The sequence below is a fragment of the Cibotium barometz genome, chromosome 34, assembly GCF_041138505.1.
Source record: "Cibotium barometz isolate CiBa-2024 chromosome 34, ASM4113850v1, whole genome shotgun sequence".
NCBI classification, from domain to species: domain Eukaryota; kingdom Viridiplantae; phylum Streptophyta; class Polypodiopsida; order Cyatheales; family Cibotiaceae; genus Cibotium; species Cibotium barometz.
In genome coordinates this window covers 26,926,226-26,945,637 of record NC_141079.1, presented here as the reverse complement: position 1 = coordinate 26,945,637, position 19,412 = coordinate 26,926,226, and the positions used below count along the sequence as shown (strand labels likewise).

The following is a 19,412-nucleotide window of genomic DNA, read 5'->3' as shown; positions in this document are numbered from 1 at the left end:
GGCTCATCCATGTCACACAAACTTACTCATGCATTGCATAATCTACATGCTACAAGGCACGGAGCAGCCATGAAGGTACTTATGGGTGAGTCATCTAGGCTCATCTATGTCACACAGAATCTACATGCTGCAAGATACAAAGCAGCCATCTAGGTACATTTCTTGCTTCTTGTATAGCTATCCACTCATCTCTTACAAGCTCTTCTACATCCTCTACTATTGCAACTTTTGTCCATAGTCACATGAAACATTTCGTCTGTTTTTGTCATTTCGTTGTTTCCACACGTTCTAGTTTCATATGAACAGAACGGAGTGTTTTGAAGTGACACTTATCAAATCAAATTGGAGAAAAGTGAGAACATAGTAGTCAGGTACGATGGTTCGTACGCTACGATACCATACGAGAAAATACGGTACGATATTTAAAAAAATTTCTTATCGTACAATAAAATACGGTGTTTTAAAAAAATACTTATAAACTTAGGTATTTCCAAGTCCAAATATAGAGTATTTTAGAAAGGAGGGAAGCATCATAGTACAGAGGAAGCTCAAACAGCCATAGATAAGCAAAAAAAAGAAATTTACCTCCCCCCAAAAAAAAAAGAATTAGAAAATTTTTATTTTGAAAAAAAAATCAAAAAAATATTTTTTTTTTTGGAAAAAACCCGTAGAGTACGTACGGTATCGTACCATACGGTATTCTGTAGGATAAGCCGTCGTGCACCATACGGAAACAACCCTGAGTGAGAATTTAAGAAAAAAGCATGGATTTTCAACAATTGGGTGTGAAATTAGATGTGATTGAGATTGAAAGTAAGAAAATTGAGATTCGTAAATTGGAGAAAAGTGAGAAATTAAAAAAACTGTATAAAATTCCAATAATTGGGTGTGAAATTAGATGCAATTGAGGCTAAGGTATGAAATTGGAATTTATAAATTGAAAGAAAGTGATAATTGAAGAGCTAGTAGAACACTTGTAAAAAAATTTCAACAAATGGATGTGAAATTCACCAAGAAGTCGAATTGGGCCAAAACGGTGTTTCGACCATTGAGGTTGAAACAGAAGAGGTAGTCAATAGGGAAAATAGAAGAGGTAGTGAAATACTTGTATTTTAGCAAGTGGGTGTGAAATTAGGTTAAATTGAACAAAAACTCAAATTCGAGACCGTTACACATGTCAAAAGGAAGTTTTTGTCTATGTCATCCTTTCATCTTTATGGGTTTTTTAAGAAAATTGAGATGGAGAGGAGAAGAAAGTGAAGAGAAAGAGGACAAGAATAAGGGATTCTTTAAAAAATCAAATTTGCACAAAATGGCGTTTCGGTCGAGAGTGTTTTATTTCATTTTCAAATCATATCATTGGTTTGTTTCATGTTTCGTAGTAGAAACAAAACAGGTTTTCATATGACTATGCTTCTGTTCTCCATCCAAAATTTATGTAGCAACTCTTGTCCTTTAACCATGCATCTTGCCATCTCCAGGAGAGACCTATTCTTCCTCTTAGCAACACCATTATGTTGTGGTAAACATGGCACTGTACATTGGTACATTGGTGCTTTATGCCCTTCTGCAACATAAAAGCCCTGACATGTACCCTCCCTATCTATATGGAGAGTTTGCACTTTGCAACCATATTCATTTTCAGCCATAGCTACATAATGCTGAAAGCACATACAGAAGCATCTGATTTCACCTTCAATAGATACACCCAAGCAAATCTAGAGTAGTCATCTATGTGAGTTGCGGAGAGAACATTTCTTGGAGACTTGGAGTCATCACCAGATTTTCTTCCACTTGCAGGGCGGCACCCCACGGTGGAAGTACATTCCTCCACAGTGGTTTATGTCCCGCATCTCTTATCTCCCTCTCTGAGATTTTCTATAGGTTTTGTTTTTTGGCATAAAATTTTGCCTTTGAGTGCAGTTAGTCACACTTGTACTTTTTGGCACTTTAGTGTGTGTTTGTATGAAATTTTGTGGTAATATAATCAACCCTGTTTTACTCCAAAAAAAAATGAGGGAAAGTCGAGCCTACTTGATATGCTAGGATGAGGAAAGGTCGAGCCTTTTACTTGTAGCCTAGGAAAATGAACCGCAATCCATTTTAAACGATAGTTCTTTGCAACCAAATATTCAAGCTTATTCTACGTATCTTACACTTTTCTTGTTTAGCTAAAAGTATACCACAACAAAGGCTTGCCAAAAGCAAAACAAATTTAATTATTAACGTCTACCATTTTTCTTGAAGAATCTATGAGATGTGTTTTTTCATTAGATCAATCAGCTCAATGGCATACAGCAAAAAAGATCAAAAATGGTAACCATGTACATCTTCTCCTTGAAGTCACAATATAATGATGGCATTCACAAGTCAAAACAAGGCAACAAGCTTACCTGCCGTCAAGCCAAGGTACAAGTAGTATGTTGATGTAATCCTATCCCGTTTTATGAAACATTGAGCAATAGAATCTCGCGGACCGGGCTGCCATGAGACACAAACTATTTAAGTAAAAGGATTTGTAATGAAGAATAGGGATCATGGTGTGGACATTATCACAAAAGATCTCAACATAGTAAATGATAATTAGAGGAAAGTAAGATGAAGATGAAAATTGTAATTCCATCAGTCGGTGTGGAATGTTTGGTTCAACACAATGCTAATCAATACACTTAAATACACTAAAATTTAATAGACAACAAGCACAATAAAAGCCGTAATTTGCTAAATTTACAAGAGATGCACAATGTACCGAAATGGTGGGCTCCTCTCTCAAATAATGTATATCGATCTTGGAAGAATCAAGTACATAGTGTCATGGGCATTTTTGACCAGATTTCCATACCAATGCATATGAATAGAGTATTGCAAACAATATGGTTGTCCATGAAGATCTTCAACTCACACTATTTTGGATGCCCTTAGAATCATCGAAGATTGTCGAGGTGATTAATCCCCGCAAAATAGAGACCTCGCCCGTGAAATGAATAATCGCGAAAGTGTGCTTATCAGCACCAGAGGCAGAGGCTTTGGAACTTCTCCCGTTTGTTCCAGCTGCTGCTGCTACCCTGTAAGTGCCCATGTTCCATACCATCTACTCTCTATTGTTCCACCCACACATGGTAGAAACAATCATCAGGAGAGCAGATAGGACAAGAGAACACTACACAAAGGATGTGATCATGAAGTCCTGCTCCTTCCTCTTGCTATTTGCTTCCATAATTGATCATTAAAGCCTACCAATTGCAAGTTGAGTCAATGTCAACGGAAGTCTTCACGATGGAAGCGTCTTGAGTGCTGAAATCTTCAATTTGTTGCGATCCTTCGCGACAAAAGTCTTCACGTGCATGCAAGGAACCTTGGGAAAGCTTCCCCTATGGTCCAATTTGAGAAAGAAAGACTGAAATTAGGGTTTTCAGCCAAAAGACCAAAAATTACAGCAAATAAAAGGACTATTTTGTTGGATGAGGGAGTAGATGCTCTGCAAACACACACAGACACATGCGCACACAGTCACACACGAGCTCGGAGAGCAAGAGAGACAAGATGCAATAGCTAGAACTACTCAATGATAATGATTCATGATTGTGTGGAGTACAAAGTACTAGTAGCCGTAGCCCTAGGGCTGACGTTGCTTACACAGTAGAGTGTGTTCACACAGGAAAAAAACCCTACCAGCACAGGGTAAAAAGTGCCCGTGTGTAAGACTATTCACACCAAGACTTCCAAGGCTAACAAACCCCCCTACAGTGAATGGTGTGAACGTGTATAGGATGTAGCGGGCTACCCTGGTAGAGATTTTAAGTTGAAAGCCTTACGGAAAGCCTCAAACTTTTCCCTAGAAAGGGACTTGGTAAACCCATCTGCCACATTGGCCTGTGTAGGCACATAAGTCAAGGCAATTTCTCCTGCATGGAGCCTTTCCCTGTCATAATGATAATGCACCTCAATGTGCTTTGTCCGCGCATGAAATACCGGATTCCGTGCGACTGCTAATGCGCTCTGACTGCCGGTGAAAATAGTGGTAGAAGACGTATGTCTAACACCAAGATCTGCCAATAGACGGCGGAGCCATACACACTCCACGATAGCTATGAATGCTACCCTATATTCAACTTCACAACTTTGAAGTGGCCACTGTTTGCTGCTTCTTGTTGAGCCATGAAATACATGAACTGCCAAGAAGGAAACAATTACCACTAGTTGACACCCTAGTGTCATAACATCATGCCCAGTCACTGTCAATGTAGGCGGACAAGCATAAAGAAGATGCATTGCTGCAAAACAATGCAAAGTCCTCAGTGCCTTGAAGGTAACGAAAGACACGTTTCACTGCTTTGTTGCCAATGCCGAGTGCCGAGGCAATGCATAAACCTGCGCAACTGTGACACTACATATTGAATGTCAAGACGGGTAGGACATAGATATATAAGGCATCCAACAACCTACTGATAAGTGGCAACATCAAAAGGCTCGGAATAGTCCTCAAGACATAGACATAGGCCTGGTTCCACAGGAGTAGAAACACGTTTCCAATCTGTCATTTGGAACCATTCTAAGAGCTGTTGAATGTATCTTCTCTGAGATAACATGTTGCCCCCCTCAACTGCTATAAAATGGACACCCAAATAGTAATGCAATAGCCCCATGTCAGAAACATCATATGCATGCTGTAAGTCAGCTATGAAAGCTGACATGTGTCCCTCATCGGGGCCAGTCACGTGCAGATCATCCACATAAAGGTTCAAGATTATGAGATTAACCCCTTAAGCAGTTTTGACATCCAACTGATGTACATTCCATATATATATACCTAGATGAATCCAGGAGTGCGGATGGTCATCATACGTAAAGCAGGCGCAAAAGTCTCATCATAGTCAATACTTGGCATACCCTTTGGCGACTAAATGAGCCTTAGAACAATCAATGGAGCCATGACTCATGAGGCTTCTGCTTCAGTTTATACACCCACTTTGTGTGGGTAGCATGCTTGCTGGCAAGCAAGTCACATAACTCCCATGTAGCATTTTTGTCAACGGAGTCCAACTCCAAAAGCATGGCTGAAACCCAATTGTCATCCTCCAATGCATCAAAATGAGAAAGTGGTTTCTTATTACATGCGGTAACAACAAGGGTTGTGTCAAGTAAAATGAGATGCATGTCGAGAGGCAGCTTGTGTTCGACCTGGCATAAGTGGAGTCATCTAGTTGTCACGCAAGGTGGCACGGAGCCAGCGGGGAACTCTCTGAGTCACGGTTTGATGCATCCTCTTCAACTAATGCATCACCGAAGGCATCCGGATCAAAGTGTGGCTGATCTGGAGCAATATGGGGAATATCAGACTGCTGAATTTGCTGATTGTCAGCAATAACAGAAGGCTGATTCGGAGGCAAAGTGGGCTGAAAATTGATTCAACACCTGTACCAAATAATGGCAACAATTTATCAAAAATGTTTAGGGCATCAATTGATGAATGTAGCCAACATGAAAGCATAGGTTGAGATGCATATTCATCAAAGATGACATCTCTGATACAATAAGCTTCCGAGTGGACGAAACATACAGCCTGTATCCCTTGCTTTCACTGCTATGCCCCACAAAAATGCATTTCTTTGTCTTTGCTTCAAGTTTATGTCTGTGTTGTGTTGGTACATGCACGTAGGCCAGACATCTGAAAACATGCATATCAATGATTACAAGGATTCTGCCATTCCAAGCCTCATAAGCTGTCACAGATTTCAAAGCTTTAACCGGACAATGGATCCGCACATAGTTGGCGCACATGACCACTTCAAGCCAAAATCTAGAAGGCAAATCCTTGCTTTTAAGCATACATCTAGCCATTTTCATAAGTGTCCGATTCTAGCCATTTTCATAAGTGTCCGATTCTGACATTCAACCACACCATTCTGCTGTGGTGTATAAGAAGTAGTACACTGATGAGAAATGCTACTCGACTACAAAAAAGCCATAAACTCATTGGACGCATATCCCCCCTCCCCTCTCGATCGGAAAGCAATGTCAAGAGTTTATGGCTGCAAGCATTTTCAGCCATATGGAGAAATTGACGAAAAGCTGAAAAGGCATCCGTTTTGGCTTTCAAACCATACACCCAACAAAAATGGGTGTAGTCATCGATGAAAGTCATAAAGTACACATGTCCTACAAAAGATGATACCCTCATAGGGCCACATAAATCACTATGTACAAGCTGCAATGGCTGAGTAGCTCGCATAGTGCCATCTTTCAGAAAGGACTGACGATGCATCTTTCCCAATATACATCCCTCGCATACATGCTTGTGTGGGAGTTGCATAGGTAGCAACTCCTGAACCATAGACTACGTTGTACCCACAGAAGAGAAGGGAAGTTAAGGTGACCAAAACGAGCGTACCATAGCTCAATACATAGTTGTCAAGTACGAAACAAAGGTACGAAAAAACGGTACCGGTACGGGACTTTAAAATTTTGAAAAATAAGTTCGATTGAGGTACGATCCACTTTAAAAAACACTTGAAAAAAAGATATTTGTACACATTTAGAGATGCAAAGTCTAGAGAAGCTGTAATTTGTCATATGACATAAACTAGTACAAAAACTCAAGAGTCATGAACAATGAACACTGAACATGCCATAAATAAGAGTCGTGGCCTATGGCCTACAATAGGAAATACAAAAAAGTGTGTTTGACCACTGACTAGTCACAACACTAAGTACAAAAATGTCTAAAGTCTAGACTCTAGAGACTAGAGTCTAGACTCTAGTCCTCCTCCTCAAAGAAATCACTAGTGGAAGGAATGCCCTCGCTAGAGGTGCTTCCATCATCAGAGGCCAACCCAAAACTGCCCTCGCTAAGGACATTGCCCTCGTCATCGTACTCGAGCTCTCTGATGCCTGCAATAGGAGCATCCTCTTCTTCAGCAAGAGGTGCTAAAGTGCTCCTTGAAGTCGAGCCGGAGCCATACCTCACATATGTAGCCACCGGGGTCGAAGTAGTCAATCTCCTCTAGCTCCCTATAGAGATCAGCATATATGGCCTCCTCATCTCGATCTCGCTCCTTGTGGACACTCTTAAGAGTGTCCACTGTCAACTTGAACTCGTCGACATTCACCTCAAAGTAAAGTTCAAACATTTATAAATTATCAGACTCTAGTCATGGCACATGCATTTATAAATCATTATTAATGTGTTGAACTTTGAACTCTAGAGATCTCCATGTCATGCATCTTCTCCACCATGCGCATGTTAGCACAACAATATATAAGCCGCTCTAACTGCATGGTGTTGAGACGGTTCGTATCTTTGTGTGTACGAGTGAGTAGGAACTCCAATTCCTCTCACATGCCCCCGAAGAGCAATCCTATGAAAAATAAGAGAGTTAGAAATTAGAATGTAAGAACTAGTTAGTAGTTACGACTCTAGAGACTAGAGTATACACCATATATTCAATAGTCACCTGTGACAAGACTCTCAAAGCCACTTTTTGTACGTGAGCCATTTGATAACCAAAGGACTCCCACCAAAAAAGTGGCCGGACCATTGACTCCCTACTCGAGCAAAGTGGGTTCGTGAAAGCGGCTCCCCTCTAATCATTATACCGAATGAGCTCTTGGAGGAAGTCTCTTGGCTCGTGGACGGAAAGTATCCTTGGCAAGTAGGCATCCCGATCGGAAAGTAGCTCCTCATCGGCGAAGAGCCTTGGTACTTTGTAAGCGGGATGCAACAAGGCCGCAAGACCATGGATAGGTCTATGCATCCATTGCCACCTCCTCTCCACAAGCGCCACGATTGAATCGCGTCGCGGAGTGAGTGGAGGCTCGGTGGGATCCCTAGAATGCAAAAATTTCACTTTAAGGTTAAGTCTTTAAGGAACGAGAAAGAGATGTGAAAACGAGATTTGAAAACATGGGACATGGGTTTAACCGTTTACCTAATCCCCTCCATATGAGTGTCGGGGTCCTCCTCATCAAGCACGGTGGTCGCACGAATCTGAGTGGAGGCTCGATGGGATCCCTAGAATGAAAAAATTTCACTTTAAGGTTAAGTCTTTAAGGAACGAGAAAGAGATGTGAAAACGAGATTTGAAAACATGGGACATGGGTTTAACCGTTTACCTAATCCCCTCCATAGGAGTGTCGGGGTCCTCCTCATCAAGCACGGTGGTCACACGATCTCCGATAGAGCCTCTCGCATGAAGTGGGTGAGTAGCCCCAATGTGGAGCCCTCCATGTCGGCCATGCGCAAAACCCTATACAAGGGAGTCACCGCAATGACAATGGCACGCACCTCGTGCCAAAAGGACTCTCTCATGCATAGCCGTTGAACGGCTCGGGCCTTGTCCGCACTAGTCACCAACTCCTCCCTTAGCCATGCGACGAAATCCGGGGAGACCATGGTCATCTGGAGCTTCGGTTGCACGTCGTATAGCCGCTCCAAGAGAAGCCACATGTAGGCAAACCGCGTGGAAGAGGGCTTCTTAAGCTCCAAGTCGCTTTGCTCGCGAAACATAGGGAGCACCTTTACCTTTGTGAAGAAATTCACAATGGATAGGCCTTGTGCAACCACCCTCTTCACCCACTCTAGCTTCCCCACATCCTCCATAAGTAGGTCTAGTCAATGGGAGGCACAAGGAGTCCATACAATGGATGGGAACCCCGCCTCTACCAAGCGCCCCATTTTACGGCAATTGGATGCATTGTCCGTGATGACTTGAATGACATTTTCATGTCCGACCTACAAGTAACACAATGGCAATTTGACAAATGCAATGACATTCTTAGAAGTTAGAAGCTTGAACATAGTACAAAGTACATACCTCTATGATGGCTTGCCGGATGTGACGATACATAAAGTCCCCCGATGTTTTTTGCCCCGCCTTTCCGGTATCCACGGCGCGTAAGAAGTATGTACCGAGAGCGCATGAAACAAGGATGTTCATGATACCTCTCTTCTTCCGATCACTCCATCCATCGGAGAGGATAGAGCACCCATACTTCGCCCATCCTTCCCGCACGGGTGTGAGTTTGTCATTGATCCTTTACCTCTCATCATCAAGCACGGTGGTGCGCATCTCATGGTAGGTGATACCATGCCATTCACCATGGGATGGCCCCACCTCCGCAATGGCCTTCACCATTTTGTGCCATTGTGGAACCTTGAGCACATTGAAGAAGAGATTGCAATCTATCACCGTGCATGCAATCTCCTCATTCGCGGCTTTCATCTTCGCCTTCACATAGGTGAGGTTGTTAATGTTTGCACCGATGGCAGTTTGCCTCAAAACCGGAGAGCTCTCCTCCCTTGGCCTCTTTGATTGGAAGTTGGAACCGCCTGAGACAGAGCCGGAGCCGGATGGGATGGGCTGATGGGGAGAAAACAGAATTAGGTCATGTGTGGGAGACATACACAGAGAAGCAAGGGACAGAGAGAGAGTTGTGGGGATAAGTCAACTCATCAAGTATGAGTGTGTGACTCCCCTATCACACATGTATATTGCACTAGTACACATAGTGCACTTAGTACATTAAAAGTACTAAGTGTACTATGTACTATAACTTATGGGCTTGTACACACTATAAGGGTGGGCATAACGCCTTTACCCCAACAACCTCCCACTTAAAGGCAAAGTGCCCTTAAATGAAGGAAAAGAAAAATCAGCATGTACATGATAATATACAAGGCCATATCAAGGCTGAAACTGGCCTCATCCAATGCCCATCAAGTGTCTGCAATGAGCAAACCGCTCCGGAGGCAAACTCTTCGTCAACAGATCAGCCGGGTTGTCATCCGTATGAATCTTAACAAGCTGAATTTGCTTGTTCTCTATCACCTCTCTGATGAAGTGATACTTCACATCCACATGCTTCGTCTTTGCATGAAAGACAGGGTTCTTTGCCAACTGGATGGCACTCTGACTGTCACAATGCAACAATGGAATATCCCCTGTATAACCCAAATCAACCACTAACCGAGATAGCCATAATGCCTCCTTGCAAGCCTCTGTGGCTGCAATATACTCGGCCTCTGTAGTAGATAAGGCAGTGCACTTCTGCATCCTGGATATCCATGACACAGCACCTCCTGTGAATGTAAACACATAACCGGTAGTAGATTTCCGGTTATCTGGATGACCGGCATAATCCGAATCCGTGTAACCATGCACTAATGCATCCTGTTTGCCAAAACATATGCACATATCCTGTGTGCCCTTCAGGTATCTCATGACACCTTTCACTGCTTCCCAATGCTTCTTGCCAGGGTTGGCCATGTATCTAGAAACCACTCCCACTGCAAATGCAATGTCCGGCCTAGTAGCAACCATGGCATACATGAGACTGCCACAAGCTGAAGCATACGGAATTTTGGCCATATCAGCCCTGTCTCTATCTGACTGTGGGCTGTCCATAGCACTGAGTCTCACATATGGAGGCAAAGGAGTACTAGTCTTCTTCCCCCCGTCCATATTGAAGCTCTGCAAGACTTTGCCAATGTATTCCTTCTGAGACAAATACAACACATGCTGATTTCTGTCCCGAAGTATCCGCATACCCAAGATGTGATTTGCATCACCCAAATCCTTCATATCAAAGGTTTGATGCAGCCTCTGCTTCAAGGTATCCATCTCTTTACGAGATTTCCCGGCAATCAACATATCATCAACATACAAGATGAGGATCAATAGACTGCCATCCAAAGCTTTCTTGGTGTACAAGCAGTGATCTATGTCACTTCTCCTGAATTTCTGAGATTTCATGAATGTATCAAATTTATGATACCATTCTCTTGGTGCCTGTTTGAGCCCATAAAGACTCTTTTTCAGCTTGCATACAAGCTTCTCTTTTCCACTCACTGCATAACCCTCTGGCTGCTGCATATATATCTCCTCATGGAGATCACCGTGAAGAAAAGCAGTCTTCACATCCATCTGAATCAAGTCCAGATCATCATGCGCAACCAAAGCCAACACAGCTCTAAGTGTGGTCATTTTGACCACTGGAGAGAATATCTCATCAAAGTCCACACCATATTCCTGCTTGAAGCCTTTAGCCACTAACCTGGCTTTGTATCTTGGCTTTGCATCTGGTGCAACTTTGAGCCTGTAAACCCACTTGCATGGCAAAACCTTCTTGCCTGCAGGCAAATGCACCAACTTCCAAGTTCCATTTTTATGCAGAGAATCCATCTCTGACTTCATGGCACGCTCCCATAGAGCCTTGTCTGCCCTCTGTAAAGCCTCTTTATAACATGAGGGCTCCCCACAGTCAGTGAGCATCAAGTAGTCAACCCCTGGAACAAACCTGTCAGGGGCTCTGGAGGGTCTAGTGGACCTCCGTACCCAATGACCATCATTTGCAGGTTGCTGTCCAGCCTGCATATCACCCATTGGTGGCTCCTGTTCCATGCCATAAGGCTGAAATATCATGCCCGGTATCTCCTCTAACTGTCGTATATCCATAGGGATATCTTCTGCCATATCTGGCTGTCCATTTGGACCATTTTCAGCACCATTTAAGGGCTGGTTTTCCTGCTGTAATGGCTGATTTACAGCCCTTTGTTGTTGTCCATGATGTCCATCATCATCAAAGATGACTCTGCCAGGCTCCTGTTGCCTTGCAGGCTCCTTATACATGCATGTTTCATCAAAAATGACATCATTGCTGCGTATAATCTTTCTATTCATGGGATCCCAAAGTCTATACCCCATTTCACCTTTGTCACCATATCCTAGGAATATGCATTTGTGAGACTTAGGATCAAGTTTGGTGCGCATTTCCCTGCGTATGTGCACGTACGCAACGCAACCAAACACTCTCAAGTGCTTGTATGACGGAGGCTTCCCTGTCCATACTTCCTCTGGCACTTTCCCACCAAGCCTCGTGTTAGGTGACCTATTTATAAGGTGAACGGCTGTCATAACAGCTTCAGCCCAAAAACCATGAGGTAATGCAGCATGTGACAACATAGAACGGACCTTCTCCTGAATGGTCCTGTTCATCCTCTCTGCTGTCCCGTTTTGTGGACGATCATAAGGAGTAGAGAGCTCCCTCTTGATGCCTTTAGCATCACAAAAGTCCTGAAACTGTTTGGACATATACTCTCCACCATTGTCGGAACGCAAAGCCTTCAGTGTTTTGCCAATTTGATTCTCAACAAGAGCAACAAACTTCTCAAACACTGAGAATGTATCACTCTTCAAACGAAGAGGATAAACCCACACCTTGCGTGTGGCATCATCTATAAAAGACACAAAATATTTTGCCCCTCCCAAAGAAAGCTGAGGCATCTCACATACATCTGTATGCACAAGCTCTAACTGAGCATCTTTCTGTCCAAGAGCTTTCTTGTGGGGGCACTGTAGTTGCCTACCATATATACAATGCTCACAAAACTGAAAACTTGAAAACTTTAGAGAAGGCAAGTAACCCAAACGAGACAATTGCTCCATTCCTTTGACACTCATGTGTCCCAACCGGCTATGCCACATAGAGATTTCCGGCAGCTCGGTTGCATTTACATTAGCATGGTGACAAACACTTGCATGCATAAAGTAAAGAGTGTCCACCTTAGAGCCTCTGGCAACAACCAGTGAGCCCTTACTAATCTTCCACTTTCCACGACCAAATGTGGTAACATAATCAGCATCATCAAGCTGTCCAGTAGAAAGCAAGTTCTTCTTGATCTCAGGCACATGCCTGACATCATGGAGCATAAGCTGTGAGCCATCTGAAAATACAAGCCTCACATCACCTCTGCCAAGAATCTTGCATGCATGGTTATCACCCAAATAAACCACTCCTTCATTGCCAGCAGTATACCTGACAAACAAGTCTCTGCAACCTGTGACATGAAAGGAGGCACCTGAATCAATGATCCATGAGTGCATACCATGACCACCTGTAAGAAGTGAATGGGCATCAAGTGAAGACGTAAAGAGGACCTCATCCTCACTGCCACCTGCATGTGACACATTGATTTCTTCAATCTTGACTCCACTTTTTCCCTTTGGCTTTACATCTTTGGCTTCATCTTTCTCTTTGTCTTTGCCTTTTCCCTTTTCCTTTTGATCATTTTTCCATTTGTAGCATTGCTTTTTAATGTGTCCCTTTTTGCCACAATAATGGCATTCCAAATCCTTTTTGGAGCGAGACTTGCTCCTTCCCCTTTCTTGGCTTTTCCCCCTTTGCTGGGATCTCCCATGTGCATTCATTGCATTGGACTTTCTAACAGAGTTGTTTTTCCTGTTCATCTCTTCTTGAAGAAGAGCACCCTCAACATCTGCATATGACAGCATAGCATGCGAATTGCTAGTGGCTGTCCTGAATGTGTCCCAACTCTCTGGCAAAGTGCATAACAAAAAAGTGGCTTTGAACTCATCGTCCATTGCCAACTTTTGATTGATGACCTGGCTGACAATACCATTAAACTCATTTAGATGGGCTGTCATAGACGCCCCTTCCTTCATCTGAAGGCCTATGAGTTTCTTCAACCAATACACTTTGCTTGAGGCACTTTGTTGGGCATACAAGTCCTGCAATCTCTGCCACATTCCCCAAGCTGTCTTCTCTTCACGAATGCTGAAAAGTAAAGAGTCTGACACAGACAACATGATAGTAGATCTTGCCAGCTCATCCATATCTTCCCACTCTTCAGCAGTAAGAGAAGCGGGCATTACACCCCTTTCTTTGATAGGCTTGTGCTGCTTTTTCTGGAGCAACACATTGTAGCACTGGGTTTGCCAAATATCATAATTATGCGAGCCTTCAAGCTTCTTGATGTGAAGCAATGAAGAGCTCTCACCTGTGGTTGCCATAGCAATATGCAACCTGATAATGCCTGACTCCCTGCAAAATGTGCAAACACTGCACCAAAAGCACACAAAGTGCTCACAGTTTTTCTCCCAAGCTTTATCTCCCACTGCGGAAGCACAAATGCAACTTTTCTCCCACTTTATGTGATGAAATCACCAAAATCTGGTTGCTGCAGATTTTGGACAGCACCTTAAATGTGCTCTATTGCCCTTCCAATGTACTGTACAACAGTACCAATTGCTCATAAATGATGTACCAAACCTGTACCGGCAAATACAGCAGCTGAAATTGAACCTTTTGGTCACTCAAAACAGTGTACAGCCATGCCAAAACTTGCACAAAGCTGTGCCAAATCTGTACCAGCAGGTACAATAGCAACAAATGCTCCCCTGGCTGTCCAAATGAGTGAAAATCAGACTTTTACAGTCCTGTACACTGCATACAACAGTCCCGAACAGAAATTGGGCAAAAGCCCCTTGACTGCAAGCTGATTTTTGAGGATTCAAGGCATAAATGTCTTGCCTGCTGCTTTGCCAAGCTCAACAAGCATACGAACTTGAAAAGCCCCTTGATTTAAGATCAATTGATGATCATACATGGTACATTGACGCACATGAAGGCATCCAGAGTGTTCACGATGCTTCCCCCTGGCCACATATACATCAAATACATGAAAGCCCCTTGATTTACAGGCACATTGAGTGCTTGTAAGGCATCAACACATTATCCACAGCATCAACTGCGAGTGCCTGCTCCGCTCGCTGAAGCTCCCGCCTCCACCCTGCTCTGCGCACCTTCGCTCCCCCCCCCTCCTCGCGCTTTTTTCCTTCCGCCCCCCGCTTGCTCCCCTCTGCTCGCCGCTGCGCCCCCCCTCTCCTTCCTCGCCGCTGCGCCGCCCCCCCCTCCTTCTTCGCCATTTCGCCATCCCCCCCCTCTTCGCCATTTCGCCATCCCCCCCCGCTGCCGCCTGTTCGCCACCCCCCCCGCTGCCGCCTGTTCGTCATCCCCCCCCCCGCTGCCGCCTGTTCGCCATCCCCCCCCCCGCTGCCGCCTGTTCGCCCCCCCCCGCCTCTTCGCCTCCTCACGCCCGCCTCCTTTCAGCAGCGCCCCGCCCCCCCTCCTTCTCGCGTTGTCGCCGCCCCCCCCCCCCCCCCCCCCCCCTCTGGGCCTCTCTCCCCCCCCCTTTTTTTTAGCCGCCCCCCCCCCTCCCTCCTCTGTCGTGCTGCTTTTCACCCCTTGGGGGTTTTTTGTTTTTTTCCCTCTTCGTCTTCCGTCCTTCCGCCTCTTGGTGTGCAGCCCGCTTCTTGCAGGTTTTCCACTTTCGCCTCGCCTTCGCTTGAGCTTCAGACTCTGATGGAGACTCCTCCCGCCTCGCCTCAGAGGGACTCTTCCGCAGCCCCCTCGCCCGCCCCCGAGGTCATCCCCATCAGGCTTTCTCTTTCGCCGGAAGAGGAAGCGAGCCTCACCGCAGAGGTGGAACGCCTTCAGGCTCACTCCACCATCTGCCGTATAGTCGGCACTCGCCCCAGCAGAGGGGAGATCAGGGATCTACTTCAGGCTCGCCTTCTTGCAGATGTGGGCAAGATCCTTGATGTACAGCTCTTGGGCCGGGGACATTATCAGATCGAGTTCGAGGCCGCCCAGAGCGTTGCCAAGGTCCTTGCCATGAGTCCTCTGGATATCAGGGGTGCTCGGGCTTTCTTCAGGCCTTGGCAGCATGGATTTGACCCAGCTGCGGCGGAGCAGGGAGAGCGCCTCTTCCATATTACAGTTTGTTTCCCTGGTCTCCGCCGGGAGTATCTTCCGCTTCTCTCCAGGCTCGGAGCATTGGTGGGCTCGGTTCTTGAGACGGGCCCCTCAGCAGCTTCAGTGGTGGCCAGAGCAGCTGGGCTACCTTCGGTCAAAGTGTTGGTATCTGACATCTCCTCCCTTCCTAAGGTCATTCAGCTACCTAGGATAGGGGGGGGGTGGATAGATCAGAGAGTGGAGTTCTCGGGGCTCCCGAACCAGTGCTTCATTTGCAGGCAGGTCGGTCATTTGGCCAAGGCCTGCCCTCGCAGGAGACCTCGGCCCTCACCACAGCAGCAGGCCACGGATGGCCCGCCCACAGATTCGGCTCGGCAGGCTGCCTCAGGGACACCTGCTCAGGCCACAGAGACCTCGGAGTGGCAGCCTGGACAGGGGCGCCGTCGAGGGAGACAGCCACAGCAGCACGCCCAGGTACCGCTGCAGCAGCAGCCACAGTCTCAGCCTCACTGGGTTCCCGTGTGGAACAGATTTGCTCCCCTTCAGGAGGAGACCCCTGCAGCGACCGAGGACCAGGAGATGCCAGCTCCCCCTCCTTCACCTCCCCCACACCCATCCCCTCCCACCGCCTCGCTTCCACCATCGCCTCCTCCCGTCCCCGCTCCGGTCTCGGCAGCGGCTCCCTCTCCTCCTCCCTCGCCTCCCCCTCCTCCCCCTCCGCCCGCCTCGCCTTCCCGGGAGGTCCTGGCAGCTCCCTGGCGCTCACCTGCAGTCCGGAGGGCGCTGAGCACTGACCTCGCTCGAGCATCACAGAGGAGACCTATGCCGATTCGGGCCTCACGGATTTCATCTATCCGCAGTCGGCTGAGTCGCCTCGGCATTCGACAGCGCTCGGCGGCGTTTGATTATACCTTCACACGGCTTTTTGGAGCAGAGGGCCCCCATGAGCCAGCACCCATCCGAGTGCATGTAGTGATACCTCCGGCCCGCGGGGAGGAGGCACTAGACTCAGCGGTGGCCTTCTCGTTCCCTCTTTGTGGACCTTGTGACCGGGAGTGGACTCTAGAGCTCGCTCTCAGCACGTTGAAGACTCAGGCAGTTGAGTTTTCTCATCACATGAGCGATTTGGAGGTTACAGATGTGCTAGGCCGACTTTGGGAGTTGGCTCATTTTGTCTTGGATCCCGGGGGTGTGGATACATCCGGGATTCGGCATTTGGTCGTGCGCATAGTTGCAGATTTGGCACGCGACCCAGGATATGTGAGTATTCACGAGGTCACTATGTCAGAGCAGGAGGCAGTCGCCATGGGTCACAGCCACTGGCGCCTGATCCGGGATTCTTGCAGTACACCGGGTGGGCAGACTCGCAGCCGTTCGGATGGGGACTACTCTCCATCCAAGCCGCTTGCGAAGGCCCGCCGTACGGCTGAGACAGCATCCACCTCAGCAGGACATCCATGAGGATCATCTCATGGAATGTACAGGGCCTTGGCGGAGCACACTTTATACGCTATCGAGGCTGCTTGAGGCAGGAGCTACAGAGATGCCTGGTTGGTGGCAGCATTGACATTCTGATGATGCAGGAGCACCACTTGGGTGAGAGCAGGATCCGGAGATATGGTTCGGTGATGCCTGGTAGATGGGACACTTTCTGGTCTGCAGGGTTTGGTCCTTTGGGTGGACAGGGAGGAGTATGCATGGTTATTGCAGATGCATGGCGGCAGGCCATTGTGGATCGAGGGATCATTGTGCCTGGTAGAGCACAGTATGTCATTCTGAGGATGCATGATGAGCTATTGGGTGTGCTCAACATCTATGCGCCCAATCATGCTAGTGCCAGAGCAGAGTTCTGGACTCAGGTTACAGATGCATTGCCAGAGGCCGCACATTGGTGTGTTGGGGGAGACTTCAACATGCTTGAGGACCCGGCAGATAGGGTGGGAGGCAGTCATGTTACAGTGCACGGCACGGAGCTTGCAGCTTGGGACCGGTTTTGTATGACACTGAGGATCACTGATGCATGGCAGCATGGGGCTTTCTCCCGGTCTCAGGACAGTCTTAGTTTCTCTCGGTCGGATCGCCGGCAGGGAGGGACTAATCTATCACGGATTGATCGCTTTTATGTGGGCGATTGGTTGGGGGAGCGAGGGGGCTCCGTCGGCATTCTTGCTGGCACCTCATTTTCAGATCATGCGCCAGTTATACTGACTTTGGAGGAGGGGACACGGGAGCCCAGCTTGCAGTTGAGGATCCCAGAGAGGGTACTTGCAGACCCCAGTCTCGCTGAGGACATTGAGAGGATCTGGCATGATAGTCAGTGCTCTGACCAGGATGCAGCGGGCCAGTGTGCCCAGGGACTCATTGATCTTAGCTCTTTTCTACACGCTGCAGCTTTGACACGACTGGGAGAGATTCGCGAGCGGGAGCAACGGCTGAGACGCAGCCTTGCTTCGCTACAGCGCCTTCAGGAGCAGCAGCCTGCATGTGAGTGGGTGGCGTCCCAGCTGAGCCAGGCACGCCAGGAGGTTAGAGAGGCAGAGGAGCAGAGACATGAGTTTTACTATCATCGTCAGGCCTCTCAGTGGACGCAGCTTGGTGATAGAGTGACTGGGGAGTTTTTTGAGATCACTGGACCCCGTCATGCGCGAGCAGGGGTTCGCCAGCTTGGTAGACCGGATGGATCGATAGCTACTGAGCTCGGGGAGATCAGAGCCATTGCCACTGCTTTTTATCGTGACTTGCTTTCAGCGGAGCCAGCCACTGAGGATCGAGATGTATGCAGACAGACTGTGTGGGCCCATGTGCAGAGGAGGGTCACAGACCATATGCGCACAGTTCTAGGTGCGCCTCTGTCAGAGATTGAGCTTGCCGAGGCCTTGAGGGTCCTGCCGCGACATAGTTGCCCAGGGGAGGACGGACTGACGCCGGCCTTTTTTATGCGCTATTGGGACCTTTTGGGGCCAGGCCTCCGCAGGGGCTTTCAGCATGTTTTGGACACTGGGGTGATGCCGCAGAGCTTTTCAGAGGGCTTGATCTATCTCATCCCCAAGGGGGAGGGAGTATCGGATGACATTCGGCATTGGAGGCCTATTACGATCCTCAATACTGTATACAAGGTCTTGGCAAAGGCCTTGAGTTTGAGGATCCAGCCCTTCCTGGGGGAGTTGATTCATGCTACTCAGACAGGATTTGTCAAGGAGCGCAGTATCCTTGACAACATCTTTACTTTCTGGGAGGCGACGGCCCGAGCTAGGTTTCTTGGCGAGGACTTGGTCGTGATGCTTCTCGATTTTGAGAAGGCATATGATAGAGTTGATTGGGGATTCTTAGAGGGCACTATGCTACGCCTGGGCTTTGAGCCAGGATGGATCAGAGGGGTGGCAGCTTTGTATTCCACAGCTCGCAGCCAGGTGCTGATTGCAGGAGGTCGGGGGCCGAGTTTTGAGCTGACCAGATCAGTCCGTCAGGGGTGTCCTCTCGCCCCTTTCCTTTTTCTCTTCTTTGCGGAGGCTATGAGTATGTATTTGACGGCAGAGGAGGTTGGTTTGAGAGGACTTCAGCTCCCAGTCCGGGGGGAGGATTTGCTTGATGCTGAGTTTGCAGACGACACGGGCTTATTTTTGCATGGCCACGAGGCCAATCTTATTCGGGCAGAGCAGTCGCTCCAGGTTTTTAGTGCAGCTTCGGGAGCATTGATCAATTGGCGCAAGACAATGGCCTTTTGGATCAGTAGTGCTCCCACTCCGGCATGGAGTCCGGACCCCGGTTTTAGATGGATTCCTCCCGGCACAGCAGTGCGGTATTTGGGATGCCAGATTGGCCTCGATTTGTCACCTGAGCAGCAGATTGCCCCGCTTCTT

At 47.2% G+C, this 19,412-nt stretch overlaps 1 protein-coding gene and 1 pseudogene across 3 annotated transcripts in view; both read right to left on the bottom strand.

The window, feature by feature from the left end:
- LOC147618847 (tubby-like F-box protein 6) overlaps nt 1-19,412 on the bottom strand; it is a 53,692-nt gene that overhangs the window by 3,846 nt on the left and 30,434 nt on the right. For both annotated transcript variants that reach the window (XM_086773929.1, XM_086773928.1), the window contains exon 3: nt 2,394-2,481. In XM_086773929.1, coding sequence (XP_086630055.1) covers nt 2,394-2,481 — 88 coding nt within the window. The remainder of the gene's footprint in view (nt 1-2,393; nt 2,482-19,412) is intronic.
- On the bottom strand, nt 5,978-9,650 carry LOC147618848 (uncharacterized; annotated as a pseudogene). Its single transcript, XR_015262037.1, has 4 exons — nt 8,814-9,650; nt 8,168-8,731; nt 7,929-8,011; nt 5,978-7,827 (listed from the first exon to the last, which is right to left on the bottom strand). The product of XR_015262037.1 is annotated as an uncharacterized LOC147618848 (transcript).